At 43.7% G+C, this 13,764-nt stretch overlaps 1 protein-coding gene across 3 annotated transcripts in view; it reads right to left on the bottom strand.

Moving 5' to 3' along the window:
• Fndc1 (fibronectin type III domain containing 1) overlaps positions 1–13,764 on the bottom strand; it is an 89,767-nt gene that overhangs the window by 58,264 nt on the left and 17,739 nt on the right. For all 3 annotated transcript variants that reach the window (XM_031352560.1, XM_031352562.1, XM_031352561.1), the window contains exons 2-4: positions 7,345–7,539; positions 4,142–4,228; positions 3,445–3,522 (exon numbers count right to left, since the gene is read on the bottom strand). In XM_031352560.1, coding sequence (XP_031208420.1) covers positions 3,445–3,522; positions 4,142–4,228; positions 7,345–7,539 — 360 coding nt within the window. The remainder of the gene's footprint in view (positions 1–3,444; positions 3,523–4,141; positions 4,229–7,344; positions 7,540–13,764) is intronic.

Below are 13,764 nucleotides of genomic sequence, written 5' to 3'. Positions count from 1 at the left end.
GCTCCATAGTTAATCTCTGTAACTCCTTCCGTGGGTATTTGGTTCCCCCTTTTAAGAAGGAATGAAATATTATCTATGTTTTTAAAGGCAAATGCTTTCCTATGAATGAAGACCTGCACCATTCCAAATGCTTATTTTGTTTGACCAAATTGTTATCCACTAAATCACTGTTCTGAACAAGAAATAGCTTTTTTGTTACAAGACCCAAAAGCAAAAGTGCTAGGTAGCATATCAATCAGTCATAGACAATTTCCTATAGATTTTCATTCTTTCAGCGATAATGAAACACAGCATTTTCTGAGTCTGTACCCTCTGAATACTACGGCTTGTTCAGTGTGGTGTTTTGAGGTCTGGACTACATCATGTGCTGTAAGTTCAGCTAGGGGTCTCTCTTCTAGTATCTTTTATTCATTATGCATGGCAAATGGAGATCGTATATTCTAACAGGGAGCTTTGGTAATCACAGATCCAAAAGCTCCTACAAAAAGAAGCTGAATATAGTCACATGCATTAAAACAACAAGAAGTTAGAACTTGAATTTCTTTCATTCCCAAGCACTAATCTGTAACCCCCAGGAGTCCATGTCACACATATATAGACATGCACCCATAGACACTTTCAAACGCACTCATACACTCCATTGAAGGTGGCAAGAGCAAGAGATTATCTGTGAAAAAGCAAGAAAATTCCTAGTTCTAAATCTAATGGCAGGTCAAGAGTATATAATAAACATTTAAAATACAAATATGAGATTCAAATACAAAGCATGAATAGCTATCAGTAAAATGTTTGTTTCTGACTGATTACATATGTGTCTTCAGGAGTAAATACATCTAAAATTAACATCCTTTCCTATGTTGCCCTTGTCTTAGGTGTGTGGTAACCTCCCTCCATCTAAAGCTTAACCTTCCTAGGTTCAATTGCCTATAATATATTGTATCCCCCAAAAATTAAGTGGAAAATTTGAGAAATAAACAATACATAATGAAAATATACATTGTTCTGCAAAATGTAGTGGACCTTCACATTACCCTACTATATCTTGCCCAAGATATAAATGATGCCTTCCTCCTGTGTATCTGGTGTTAATATACTGCCCCCTTATTAATCACCTAATAACTTTTGAGTTGCCAAATTGGTTCTTGCAAATATACAGGTCCTTTTGTTCTAGTAACATCTACTAGCATGTAATATCTTACTATTAGTACCACAATGACAAATTTGTGTTACTTTATCTAATCATCTGCATATTGTATCAGATCATTATCACCTTGAGAAGAAGAGTAAAGATAGTGCAGTTGGTTATTCTAAGAGAGGCAGGGAAGAGCAGTCACATTCACAATACCATTATAGGGCAGTGTTACAGGTTTTTTGATTTATTACAGTTTGTGTTAAAGTCTTATTGTTCCAAGGACACAGAACCTGAAGAAGCTACCTCTTGTAGCAGGGCAGGAACCCCAGTGGAGTGATAGAGGCACCAATCCATCCACAAAACTTTCAACCCAAGATTTATTCTGTCTACAAGAAATGCAAGTACAGGGGATGGAGCAGAGACTGAGGGAATGGCTAACCAATAACCCGCCAACTTGAGACCCATCCCATGGGCAAGTACCAATACCCAATACTATTAATGATATTCTGTTATGCTTGTAGACAGGAGCATGGCTGTCCTCTGAGAGGCTCTAACCAGCAGCTGATTCAGACAGACGCAGACATCCACAGCGAAATAGTGGATGGAGCTTGAGGACTCTTATGGAAGAATAGGAGGAAGGACTGCAACCCCTAAAGGGATAAGAACTCCACAGGAAGACCAACAGAGTCAACTAACCTGTACCCTTGGGGCTCTCAGAATCTGAAACAACAACCAAAGAACATACACTGGACCAAGCCTCCCCACACATATATATGAGATGTATAGCTTGGTCTTCATGTGGGTCCCGAACAACAGGAGCCAGGACTATCCCAAAAGCTGTTGCCTGTCTGTGGGATATGTTCTTCTAGCTTGGCTGCCTCGTCTGGCCTCAATGGGAGAGGAAGTGCCTGGCCTTGTAGCCAGAGGGGGATACCCAGTAGGTAATATGGAGGGTGGGAATCACCCACACATAGAAGAAGGGGAGGGGGAAGGAGAGAAGGATTGTGGGGGGGGGGTGACTAGGAGGAGCAGTGAGTGGGATGTAAAGTGAATAAGTAAAAAAAAAAAAAATTAAATTAAAAAGATTCTAGGAAACTGCAGATGCCAAAAACATAAGTAAATAAAACAAAACTCTTATTGTACCTACCTTAAAAGTTCTAAATGGTCATACATGCACAGGTTGAGGTAAAAGCATGAGTGTGTATAAATCTGGTACCATATGTGGTTTCAGGTTCTACTTGGCTCTGGAAAAATACACTCTGGAGATAGGCTTCCTATACTGCCAGGGTGTACCAAGTTTGATCTTTGGTCCTTTCCTCTCCCAATCCTCTCCTACCCATGTACTCTCTAAAATTTCATTCTCACTCTGTAGAATGACTCCCCAACCATATCTAACTCCTTGTTTCCTTTTCCAACTTTCTGCTCCTCATCTCTACTCACTCACAAAACATTTGCATTACCACACCCCACTGTCACCTGGAGCATCCCTGAGGAGGAGTGTGCGGCCTCCCACATCCTTTCATTTTATTGTTTTATTCTCCCACCCCATCCCCTTTCCTAATATGGCAACTGCCTGCATCAAGAAACACTGATCTAAGAAGCTCACTGTGGCCATCCGTCTCTACATATACTCACCTCTCTCAACCCATTCCCTGCCACTCTGCTTCAGCATGTGGTATGCAAAACTGAAGCATAGCTCTCTGCCCGACTGCCTTTGGGCTATCGTCCAACCGCATTCTGAAATAACTACATTCTTGTGAATTACTTTTTTACCATTAATTAAATATATTCAAGTAACAGCTCATAAGAAATAGCAACTCTTCTCTCAATAAGTGAAACAATATGACCAGACAACATCAATGTCCACAGGGCAACACACGCATAGACAAATATGGAGCAGAGATGGAAGGGATCCGGCCTATCACAAAGTATTCCAGAGTATTCCAAGAAGAGTGCAAGACTTGAAGACACACAGTGGCCAACAAGAGCCATTGTTTTTAAGGGTCTCAATTAGCTGATCACAGATAAAAGGTATAAAATTCCTAACTGGGACAGTTCTACCATCTCAGCCACCATATTTGCTAGTTAGCAGGTGACGATCTCCAGATGTAAACACAGACGTTGCCCACACGGGGAGGGGAAAGAACAGGAAGTCACACACAACACCAGCTGCAGTCCGGACCACCAGCGTGTGCATTAGTTTAGCGATGAGAACGAGATGAAGGTTTGTGAGCACATGCGTGTGACAGAGCCACAGTCCTCTTGGGAGATGTGGCTCCAGGGAAGGCATGAGCCAGGTGAGCGCAAAATACCTGTGACACCTGTGATGGTCTCATTAAACGGTCCTGGACCCTTGATGGGAAAACCATCTATCTTGATCCATTCACCTCCTAAATCAGGGAAATGCAACTGGATAGTTAGAAACAAGGTTTTAGGAATTCTCCGATGGTCAGTACACCCTCAGTGACTAGTCAAGTAAGTGGTCCTTGAGAAAGGCCACACCTAAGTTTTAGTGACAACAAAGTTAGTTGTAGGGTCTGCACATGGCTAGTTGAGCCATGCTGAAAAACAACAGAGAAAATGCTCATAAACTGCACCAAAGCTACTCCCAAAATAGGAAGAAAAAAATTAAAAATCTAAAAAACAAAAACAAACAAACAAAAAACCGAAAAAACAAAAAGATTCCTCTCTCCTAATTTTGTGTCTTTAGCCTTACTATACAAGCCTACAACATGGGAATCTTTTAATCATCCTAATTTTAATTTTTAAATTATGTTTATTTATTGGGGCCGTGCACTCCACACTGCGTATGTGTGGCTCAGACGGCAACTTACAGAAATCGGTCCTCTCCTTTCCACCGTGTGCGCCCCAGGGATCGAACTCAGGTCATCAGGTCACTGATCCATCTCACCAACCCAGTAATTCTATGTTTTTATTGGCGGGAAGAAGCAAGGAGAGAGGGGCCCTCCCAGTCTAATCATCGAAGCACAGCCTCCAGGTCAGACTTACCGGGTGGGCTCTCAGCTCTGTAAACGGGGCGGCTCACTCCGCTGTGGTTCTCTGCCGTAACCAGCACAAAGTACACCACCCCAGGCTCTGAAACACACGGTTCACATAAACCACCGCCTCCAGCCTCCAGAAACGCACACCTCATTCGCTCAACAGCTGCTCACTTACACCGGTTACACACAAATCCAAAAGCCCAACGGTAGCGCTCTCTTCGGTTTTACTTGACAAAATCGCTAATATTCTCCCCATGTGGCTGAAACCTGAGGACTGACCCCTAAGAAATGTCAGCTGTGTTTAATTCAAAGTGCAGGCAAGCAGAACAAACCTGGATTTCTACACCACTGATAGCAGAAGACTTGGAGGTCTGCAGTAGGAACTCAGCAGCGGATTTAGGAGCTCATTACATTACACTACATTAATGCCCAAACAGTGTCACAAGCTCCTAACACCGCACAGGGAAGCTCCAAATGGAAAGATCCAGAAAAAAAGAAAAAAAAAAAGGAAATATCAATGAAACTCATAAAATCTTTATTGCACTACATAAAGCTTCATGGGATTTTTCACTGTAAAATGTTCCTACATGTGGTTTTTAACTATTTCAACCAAAAAAAAAAAAAGGCTAGAAAAATATTTCCTGGAATTCTGAAAATGCTAATCTTGAAATAATTAGGCTTTGCTTTTGGACTTTGGTCTCAGGGTCAAAGCAAGTAGCAGAGGTCTCCTTGGCTGAGCCCCTGAAAGAGTTGAGGTTCAAAAGGAAACCAGGGGAGCAGTCACGGCACAAAGAGGACACGCCCTAGACTCAGTTTCCAAAACCAAATCACTGTCTCGTGACAGGTAAGGAGGGAGCCCTTGAAAAGCGTAAAGCCTGTGGGCGTGGGGAGGGATGGAGTGTTGGAGAGATGGCAGTCTGTCCTTCTTTTAAACAGAACCTTAGTCCCCAAACTGGAAGTTCGAGGCTATCTGGGACTTCCGCTATACTCCAGCCTGGTGTGGGCTCTTGTCTGTCTGTGGCAGGAGCTGGTGGCATTTAGGATCTGGCATAACCTACAGCTAACAGGAAACCGTTCCAGGTCCCAGCAGAATACAGAATTGTGCTTTGTCAGCCATTCCTTGCCCTGGACTCATTTGAATTCTCCAGCAGTGGAGTCCACATGTCTCTGACTCTCCACCATTTAATGCATCGCTTCCTTGGGAGGCGTTTTTTATTGGGCGGTACAGCCCTCTCCAGAGTGGATTTTTTTCTTTCTCTCCAGCAATCATAACAACCCAGTGTTTGAGCAAATATAGCCCTGCTCGTGTCTTTGGTTTGATAGCATACATTTAATCTCACAGCTGGAGATAGGAGGAGCCACGGTGCTGCATAGCACTGCGTACTTGGCTGGAAGCGGGTGGAAGGGAACCTGACCACCTCTAGGTCTGTTTTTATACACTTCCTGTTCAGTTACCCAAAGAACACAGTGGTACCCAGCAGAGGGAGGAGATGCAGAGGGATGTGTTCATGCCAAGATCAGAACAGTAACATGGCACAAAGGATACTGGCTTTTCTCTAGTTGGCTGTGTAACTTCCCCAACTCAAAATTGTCGCCTTGCATGATGGTAGAAATTTTAGCGGAAGAAAAGAGGGTACAAAGGCAGACCCCCTAGGGCTGTACCTTTAAGACAAGGCACGCTTCCAGAATCAACTGAAAATAAAGCTTCGGTGAGTGCATAGGCTATACTGTCCTCATGCATGACCTTCTATGTGTCTTCACAGGCATGTGATACAGTTGACCTTGAGCAACTCGAGGGTTAGGGGCCCCCACACCCGTTCAGGTAAAAATCTGCAAATAATAACTTTGTCCTTTCCAAAATCTTAGCTACAAAGAGCTTGCCGGTGATAGGAGGCCCCATGGCAAGCAGGAGTGGCCAAGTGACACCTATTTCTGTATTGTTAAATGTCATATTGTGTGAAAGGTTAGCCAGAGTGACAAGATATAGGGGCTTTTTTTTTTTTTAAGAAACTGAGATGCATGATTTACTGAGGAGATGGGATGCTCACACACAGAGGACTCTGACTTCACAAGAGTCGGTTTTCTGCAGTCACAATTTAACACTGAAGCCTTTGTCTATATGTCCTAGGATCCTTTCTGTTGTTGTGATAAGACATTCTGACCCAAAGCAACCTAGAGGAGAAAAGGGTTTATCTATCTTAGATGTGTAGGTCAGAGTCCATCACTAAGAAAAATCAGAACAAGAACTCAAATAAGAGCTCGAAACAGAAACCATAGGGGAATTCTGCTTGCTGGTTTGCTTTCTGGCTCAACTTGGGGGGGGGTGCTTATCCTTACTTGGCTTTTGTACATAGCTCAAGATCATCTGACTAGGGATGTTGCTGCCCACAGTGGGCTGGGTCCTCTTATATCAATGAATATTCAAGACAATCTCCTATAGGCATGCCCACAGGCCAACATATTCTTGACAATTTCTCAGTTGAGGCTTCTCCTCTCAGATAACTCTAGGCTGTATCATACTATATCATCTGACAATGAAGACTGAGACAGATGCTGTGTGTTAACTCAAGCGTTTGCGTATGTAAGAGTTGATAAATGCTAACTGTAAACAGATTTGTATATTACATTATAGTAGCAGATAATATAGACTCATTTACAGATTTTATGCATTTTTGGCACATCCAACTTCTTCATATCACTAGGCTTTGAAGTTCTTCAGCAAGCTTTTTTTCTAATGTTACAATCCACCCCCCCCCCAAAAAAATCACATATGAGCAGACCAACACAGTTCAAACCAAAGTTGTTCAATGGCCAACTGTACTAAATTATTAAGTGGGTTATAAATGGAAAGATGTTCATAGTAGACTATTAAACCATCTGATAGTCAAATTTCTATGAGACCAAATAATAATAATAATAATAATAATAAAACATCAATAATGTTTCTATTGTTTTCCAAAGCACTACCAAAAACTAAAACTTTCTACTTCATTTTGACATTAGGAATGCTTGAGCAAGAAGCCTGGGGTGAAAGGCCTCATGGTGAGGCCTCCAAGCATATCCTTATGATGAGTCTCAAAACTTGGCTTACTGTTTCCAAAGACTCTGGGCCAGCCACACACTGTCTTGCCAACAGTTATCCTAAGTGCACAGCTGTGACTGTTGATGCACAGTTAGGGACGAGTGAAGAAAGGAATGTGTGTCACTTACCCACGTCCTTAATAAGGAAGGAGTGTGTCTCCGCATTCACCTTGATGGACTTAAGACTTTTCAGTGACTTCCCATAGGCAATGTTGTAATGCTCCACGGGTCTACTGGTAGCATCTTTGGGTGAGTCCCATGTGACCTTCAGGCCCATGTTAGTGGACAGCAGTTTCACATGCCTTGGCTTCAGTGGGTGGTCAACTACACAAACAGCGCAACTATGAACTTTACACAATGGCAGGCTGAATTCTCTGAATGCTCTCTGATATTCTCAGCAAGAATGTAAATGACATTTGATCTCCCTGATCCTAAAGATTTGCGTGCAACCATGTTTGCACACCGTCACAGCATGACTGCGAAACAAATACACAGATCCCACGTGCGGTTTGTATTTTGGATAACCGTGGGTGGTAAATTTAAACCAAACGGGAAGAAAGTCAAAATAAACCCTTGGCATGCCTTTTCTTAATTATGCAGACATGCTAGGGCAAGAAAAACAAATGAGTAATTTATTTCACATATTCTCCAGAAGCATTTGTTCACTCCATCGGCTCCAGGGGTCTTCTGTTTGAAGCTGAACAAGCTTTAAAAGCCTCTCTAAGGGGGAGGCATCATGGTCAGGGTTAGAAGGACCAGCTGCCATATTCAAAGTGAGGAGACAAACTGTTCGTTTCCACAAAGGCCAAAATATGCTTGAGCAGGATGTAAAACTCTGATCTTAATTGTATATATCTAATCTTTAAATAGTTCCATATTTTCCCAGAAGAAAAAAAAAATAGTAGATCTTTATGAAGGATTACCATGGGGAAGGGAACAATGGCTCAGTGCTTAAGAACAATGGCTGCTCATACAGAGCACCCATGTTAGGTTCCCAGCACCCACATGGTACACAGTCATCTGTGGCTCCAGTTCCAGAGGATCCAACACCCACTTCCAACCTCCAGGGGAATTGCAACTTCATGAGCATGGTGCACTTGCATAAATGCAAACAAAACATTTACACAAATCAAATAACTTTTTAGAGTACCACCTCATCTTCAATTATGAGCTCTTAAGCTTTTCTTCCTTTTCCAATTTTCCAAGCTAATACATAACATTTTACCTAACATAATCTCTCAGTTCACTGCATAGGTGGAACTGTAATGCAAGGTTGGGGCAATGTGCGCTAGATATTGACGTAGTAAATGCAACAGCCAGACAAATGTTGAGTTAATTTGGATGATAAGATGATTGACTACTCAGTAAAACAAGGCATTTTCAGAAAGTAAACAAATAAAAAGTGACCGAAGCAGGTGGGGAGGAAAACCCTCAATTTTAATAATATTTTTTAAAATGTCCTTGCAATCTCATAGAGGGAAGAAAGGGGAGACGACACTTTCATGAGGACACACGTGGGTTAGCATGTGATTTTGATACTGATGAAACATCTGAACAAAACAAACACAAATGATCGTAACATCCAGCACCCATCCTCCCTCTGAACATTGCCCCATGGCCTCTGGACCAAAGCAGGTTGGGAGAGTCCACAACACATTTAAAGAGGATGATGTGATGCCTTTTGAAGCATTAGAGGAAGGATGTTCATTCTGAGGACGAAAACAAGATGTCAGATGATGTAATCATCCCTGACCATAATCCCCAGACGACCCAGCCCAACTCTACTTGTAAGACTCCCAAAGCCCCGTGGGGGAGAAGACATGGGTAAGTGAACCAGAGAGACAGAATGTCAGATGTTTCCTGGGCCTGAGAAGTGAGGCGCACTTGCTTCTCCCAATCACTCAGGTCAGACAACAATTCATCGTTGCCATCTAGAGAGAAGAGCCATCTACATTCAGTTTACTTCCCTGCTATGACTCTGTGCTGATTGGCTTCTTGTCGCTATAATAAAATATCTGAGAGAGTCAAGTTAGAACCGGGAGGGCTTTGTGTTGGTCGTGGCTTTGGTAGTTTCTGGCCACGGTTGATGGTCACTGTTGCTCTTGGCTCTGTGAGGAGGCAGCCATGGTGGTGGGATCACACAGTATAACAAAGCTGCCCACCTCATAGCAGCCAGGAAGCAGTAAGAGAGTGAAGATGGATTACACTGTCCCCTTCAAGGACAAAACTCTAAGGACATAATATCTCCCATTAGGTCCCACCTCTTAAAGGTTCTATAACTCCCCCAACATCTATGAGCTAGAGAGCAAGCCTTTAATCAGAACCTCTGGGGACTCGTCTAAACCACAGCAATCTTGTAAGTTATATCTCAGACAAGGGTCCTTTTTTAAACCAATGTTGGCTAACACCTCTTCCCTGCTTTCTGGGAAGAAAGCTATAACTGACACTCCATGAACTCTCTTGGGGACAATTGCCTTCTTGTGACAAAAACTTAACCAAAGAAACAGCTTTCTAGAAATAGCTTTCTAGGCTTTAGAGTGTCACTGGTAGAAGTCACTTTTGAACATAAAGGCTTTGGGGGCAACCTGAAGTCATGTCTCAGAGGCAGCCCTAGTCTGAAATTAAGGTTTGTCAAAACCCATTTGATCAGCATACAATCTCCTCACCCTCCCAAAACATGCTGGGCCAGTGAAATGGGGTCTTCGACCTGATTAAACGCCCTCATTTTCTAGATTTCCATCAGCTTTGATATTTACAACTGACATCATTTCCAGCACCTCCTAATAAACATCACCCAGGGCTGGAGAGATGGCTCAGTGGTTAAGAGTACTGACTGCTCTTTCAGAGGTCCTGAGTTCAATTCCCAGCAACCACATGGTGGCTCACAACCATCTGTAATGGGATCGGATGCCCTCTTCTGGTGTGTCTGAAGACAGCTACAGTACTCATATACATAAAATAAACAAATAAATCTTTAAAAAAAATAAATAAACATCACCCGTGGATAACTAAGAGAACTGGCTGACAAGAAGATCAGGAGAAAGAACAAGAACAACCTGTGTGTGGGCCATGCAAGCCCCGCAACAACCCCCTCCTCCATCAATGCCTGGGTACCAACCCAGTATGGAGTGATACTGGAGTGAGGTCAGACCTTCCAGCAAGTGTGCACCATTATCCAGATTCAGGTCATGGTAAGCTTATGCCTGGGCTGGGAACATGACAACATGTCCTATTTTTGGTGACCACTGTAAAGGTCTAGTGACTTTACTCTCTAAGTATGAAGCAAAGTCACACAGTGAAAGTGGTTTCTGGAATTGCAGGCTGCTTTCCAGGCTCTGGGTGAGGAAGGAGTTTTCTGACACCGTGAAGTTTAACTACAATACAGAGGTCCTTATTTACTTATTTATTTAAATATGAATTTATTTATAGCACCAGAGATCAAAGGTAGGGCTTTGCACTGACAGGCAATACTTTGCCACTGAGTTACATTTATGGCTCCTTCTTCTTCTCCTCCTCCTCCTCTTCCTCCTCCTCTTCCTCCTCCTCCTCTTCCTCCTCTTCCTCCTCTTCCTCCTCCTCTTCCTCTTCCTCCTCCTCTTCCTCCTCTTCCTCCTCTTCCTCTTCTTCCTCCTCCTCCTCCTCCTCCTCTTCTTCTTCCTCCTCCTCCTCCTCCTCCTCCTTCTTCTTCTTCTCCTTCTTCTTTCACATTTTATTTCCAGATACATTCTTACTAGGTTGCCTGGCCTTGCTTTGAACTCATTCTATAGCTCAAGCAGACCCTGACCTTCCCACTCTCCTACTTCAGCCTCCCAAGTAACTGGGGCTACAGGCCTGAACTGCCAGGCTCCAATTCTTTTTGAATGCCCGATAAACAGCCGAAGCACACAGCCTTTTTAAAAATAGTTTTCTAGCCATCTCTTGACAGGGAGGACCCTGGAGCAGCTTTGAGGGCTGTCTGACCCGGGATCTCTGTCTCTTAAGAAACAGACGAACTCAAATGTCAGCGCTGCAGTCTTATGAAGGGTAATGGAGGAGGGGCCGACAGGTAGAACCCTGACAAGCTGCTTCTAGTCTCCGGAGGCATGCAAAATGAGCCACCGCTGAAGGGATTTGGGGTTAAATTAGAAGAATTTCCTATCTGCAACCTGCCTCATCTCCCCCATCCTGGGCTGTCTTTGAACAAAGGCATATGGGAAGGTGCTTCACCATAAAGCAGCAGCCACCTCTAGTCAACTAGGGCTCCAGCAATTCTGTGTTATGGCAAAAGCATGCCAGTAGCTCATGCCAGTATACTTTGTCTAGACTTGAGAATATTCTGCCAGGTACTAAAAAGCAAGATGCTATTCTGCTGATCTTGCAGGTAGCCACCCCTTGCCACACTTCTGGGTCTCAGTTGCTACAAGACGTCTACTTGCTCATCAGGAATGGTACTTTGTGCTCCGATTGACTCCTTACTTTGGTCTAGTCCCAAACTTCAAGGTTTATCCAAGAGAACTCCAGGAGGGTTGTGTGCTTCAAAAGTCAAAGTACAGAGCCTGGGAGCCAGCTTGGTTCAAGGTCAAATTATTGAGCCATCACGAATCAAGACAAATTCTAGACTCTGGAACCTCTACAATGACTGTCCTTAGTGGGGTCTTCAGCTTTCAAAACAGACCGCAAAAATTCTCCAGTTAATACTCAACCATAAACCCAAGCCAGAGCTACGTCTTTAGGGTGAGTTTGGCCAAAGTCTACAGTGCATCCTCTCCAGAGTGGGCAGGGCCCAGCAGTTGGCTTTTCCTCTGCCTGCCTTAGTATCCATCATTAACCATACACTGGTGAAGAGAAGAACACTGGAAAACCAAATCAACCCAGGGTTCTCCAACCCAAATGCCTATTAGGGCCAAGAAGCTGCGGTAGAGGACAGTCTGCAGATTCAGGGTCACACAGAAGATGGCCTGCAGATTCAGGGTCACTGTCTAGTTTCAGGCCCCTGTGGACATAACAGACTTCAGGAGGCTCCCAACTCCCAGGTGCTCACAGATCCTTACCCTGAGAAGACAGGAGTCATTTCTACTTTTTTATGAAGCACAGTGGGGCAGGAGACAGGCACATACACATCATGGGGACACGTATTAAGGCCAGAGAACAATTGGCAGAAGTTGGACCTCTCCTCCAGCCATGTGGGACTGAACTCAGGTGACCAGGTTTTGTGGCAAGCACCTTACCTACTGAACCATCTTACCAGCTCCAAGATAGAAATCTCAGTTTTGGGTTAAAAAAATAATCTCAGTTTTCATTCTAACTGGCAATGGAGTCTGCTTTTAAAAACAGTGTAGGAATGCATATGCAAACGGTCAGTAGGACAGACCAGTCATCAACCACTATCTGACCTCAGGAAAGATCCTATAGTTTGCTGACCCAGACAACTCCCCAGCATCCTTTGGTCCTTTGCAGTACAGAGATGAGCACTGGTCCATGAGGAAAGATTGCAAGGGATAAGAGTTAAAGAGCAGAAATGGTAGAGGACCTCCCCAACCCTTGATAAAGGATACACAGATTGATCCAGCTATCACGTTCCACCTCCTGGCATCCCTCCCTTCCTAAGAAACCCAAAGAAATTGGAGATGCCTTGACCTGGGCTCTAAGAGATAATAGAGACATGTGCTGCAGAGGATTGGGGATAGAGAGGATGTGATGCAGGATGCTACCCAGGCTTAGCGACTAGCAAAACTAATGACTCGCATATCTATGCATAGTCTGACTGCTCTAGATACACCACAGTTCCGGGTGAGCTCCAGACTAAGCTCACTGTCTCGATGTGCTGCTCAGTGTCTTGATCTGGATAAGCCCTAGCCTGAGTACTAGAGGCAGATAGATCCTTCAATCCCAGACCAGTCTGCCTTGGGTGTAAACACAGGTTTTCTCTAATGACAGCCTCCTGGAGAGCTATGTCTCAGAATAAAGAAACAAAATGTCCAAAGCACAGTCAATAAAATGAACCATTAAAGGCAGGCTCCATGCAGAAGTCATGCTTAGAAAAACTGATTCAATGTTACAATTGAATCCTTCTAGGTTTTGTTTCATTTTTTTTTTCTAAATACAGTTGCTTCATCAGGTTGAAAGAGAGATGTTTGTGGAGAAGGAGAAGCATTAAGAGGGATGGGAGGGAGAAGAGGAGAGGGAAGGGGGGAAAGGTTTCCCCACCACCACCTTGGAATAAGAACCCAAGAAAGAACAAAGCGGGAACGTCCTCCTGTTTGGCTCACGTGCTCTGAGTTGTTCCACTGGAATTTTGCAGCTGAATGATTTCTGCCAAACTCGTTAAAGCACAGAAAACGCTGTCTTACGCTGGCATTCAACTAGTATTAGAGGAATGGGTGAATATTTACTTTTGACTAACAGGCAGTTTACCATCTAGTAAGAAAGGGAAACTATCATCCCTTCTCCATCTCGGTGCCTACGTCTTACAGCTACTGCCGACAGGATCATCTTAGACCTTCATCTTACAGCTACTGCCGACAGGATCATCTTAGACCTACATCTTACAGCTACTGCCGACAGGATCAT

Source organism: Mastomys coucha, unplaced genomic scaffold (assembly GCF_008632895.1).
Source record: "Mastomys coucha isolate ucsf_1 unplaced genomic scaffold, UCSF_Mcou_1 pScaffold5, whole genome shotgun sequence".
Classification (NCBI taxonomy): domain Eukaryota; kingdom Metazoa; phylum Chordata; class Mammalia; order Rodentia; family Muridae; genus Mastomys; species Mastomys coucha.
The sequence above is the reverse complement of the archived record's forward strand: the minus strand, read 5'-3'. Positions and strand labels throughout refer to the sequence as shown.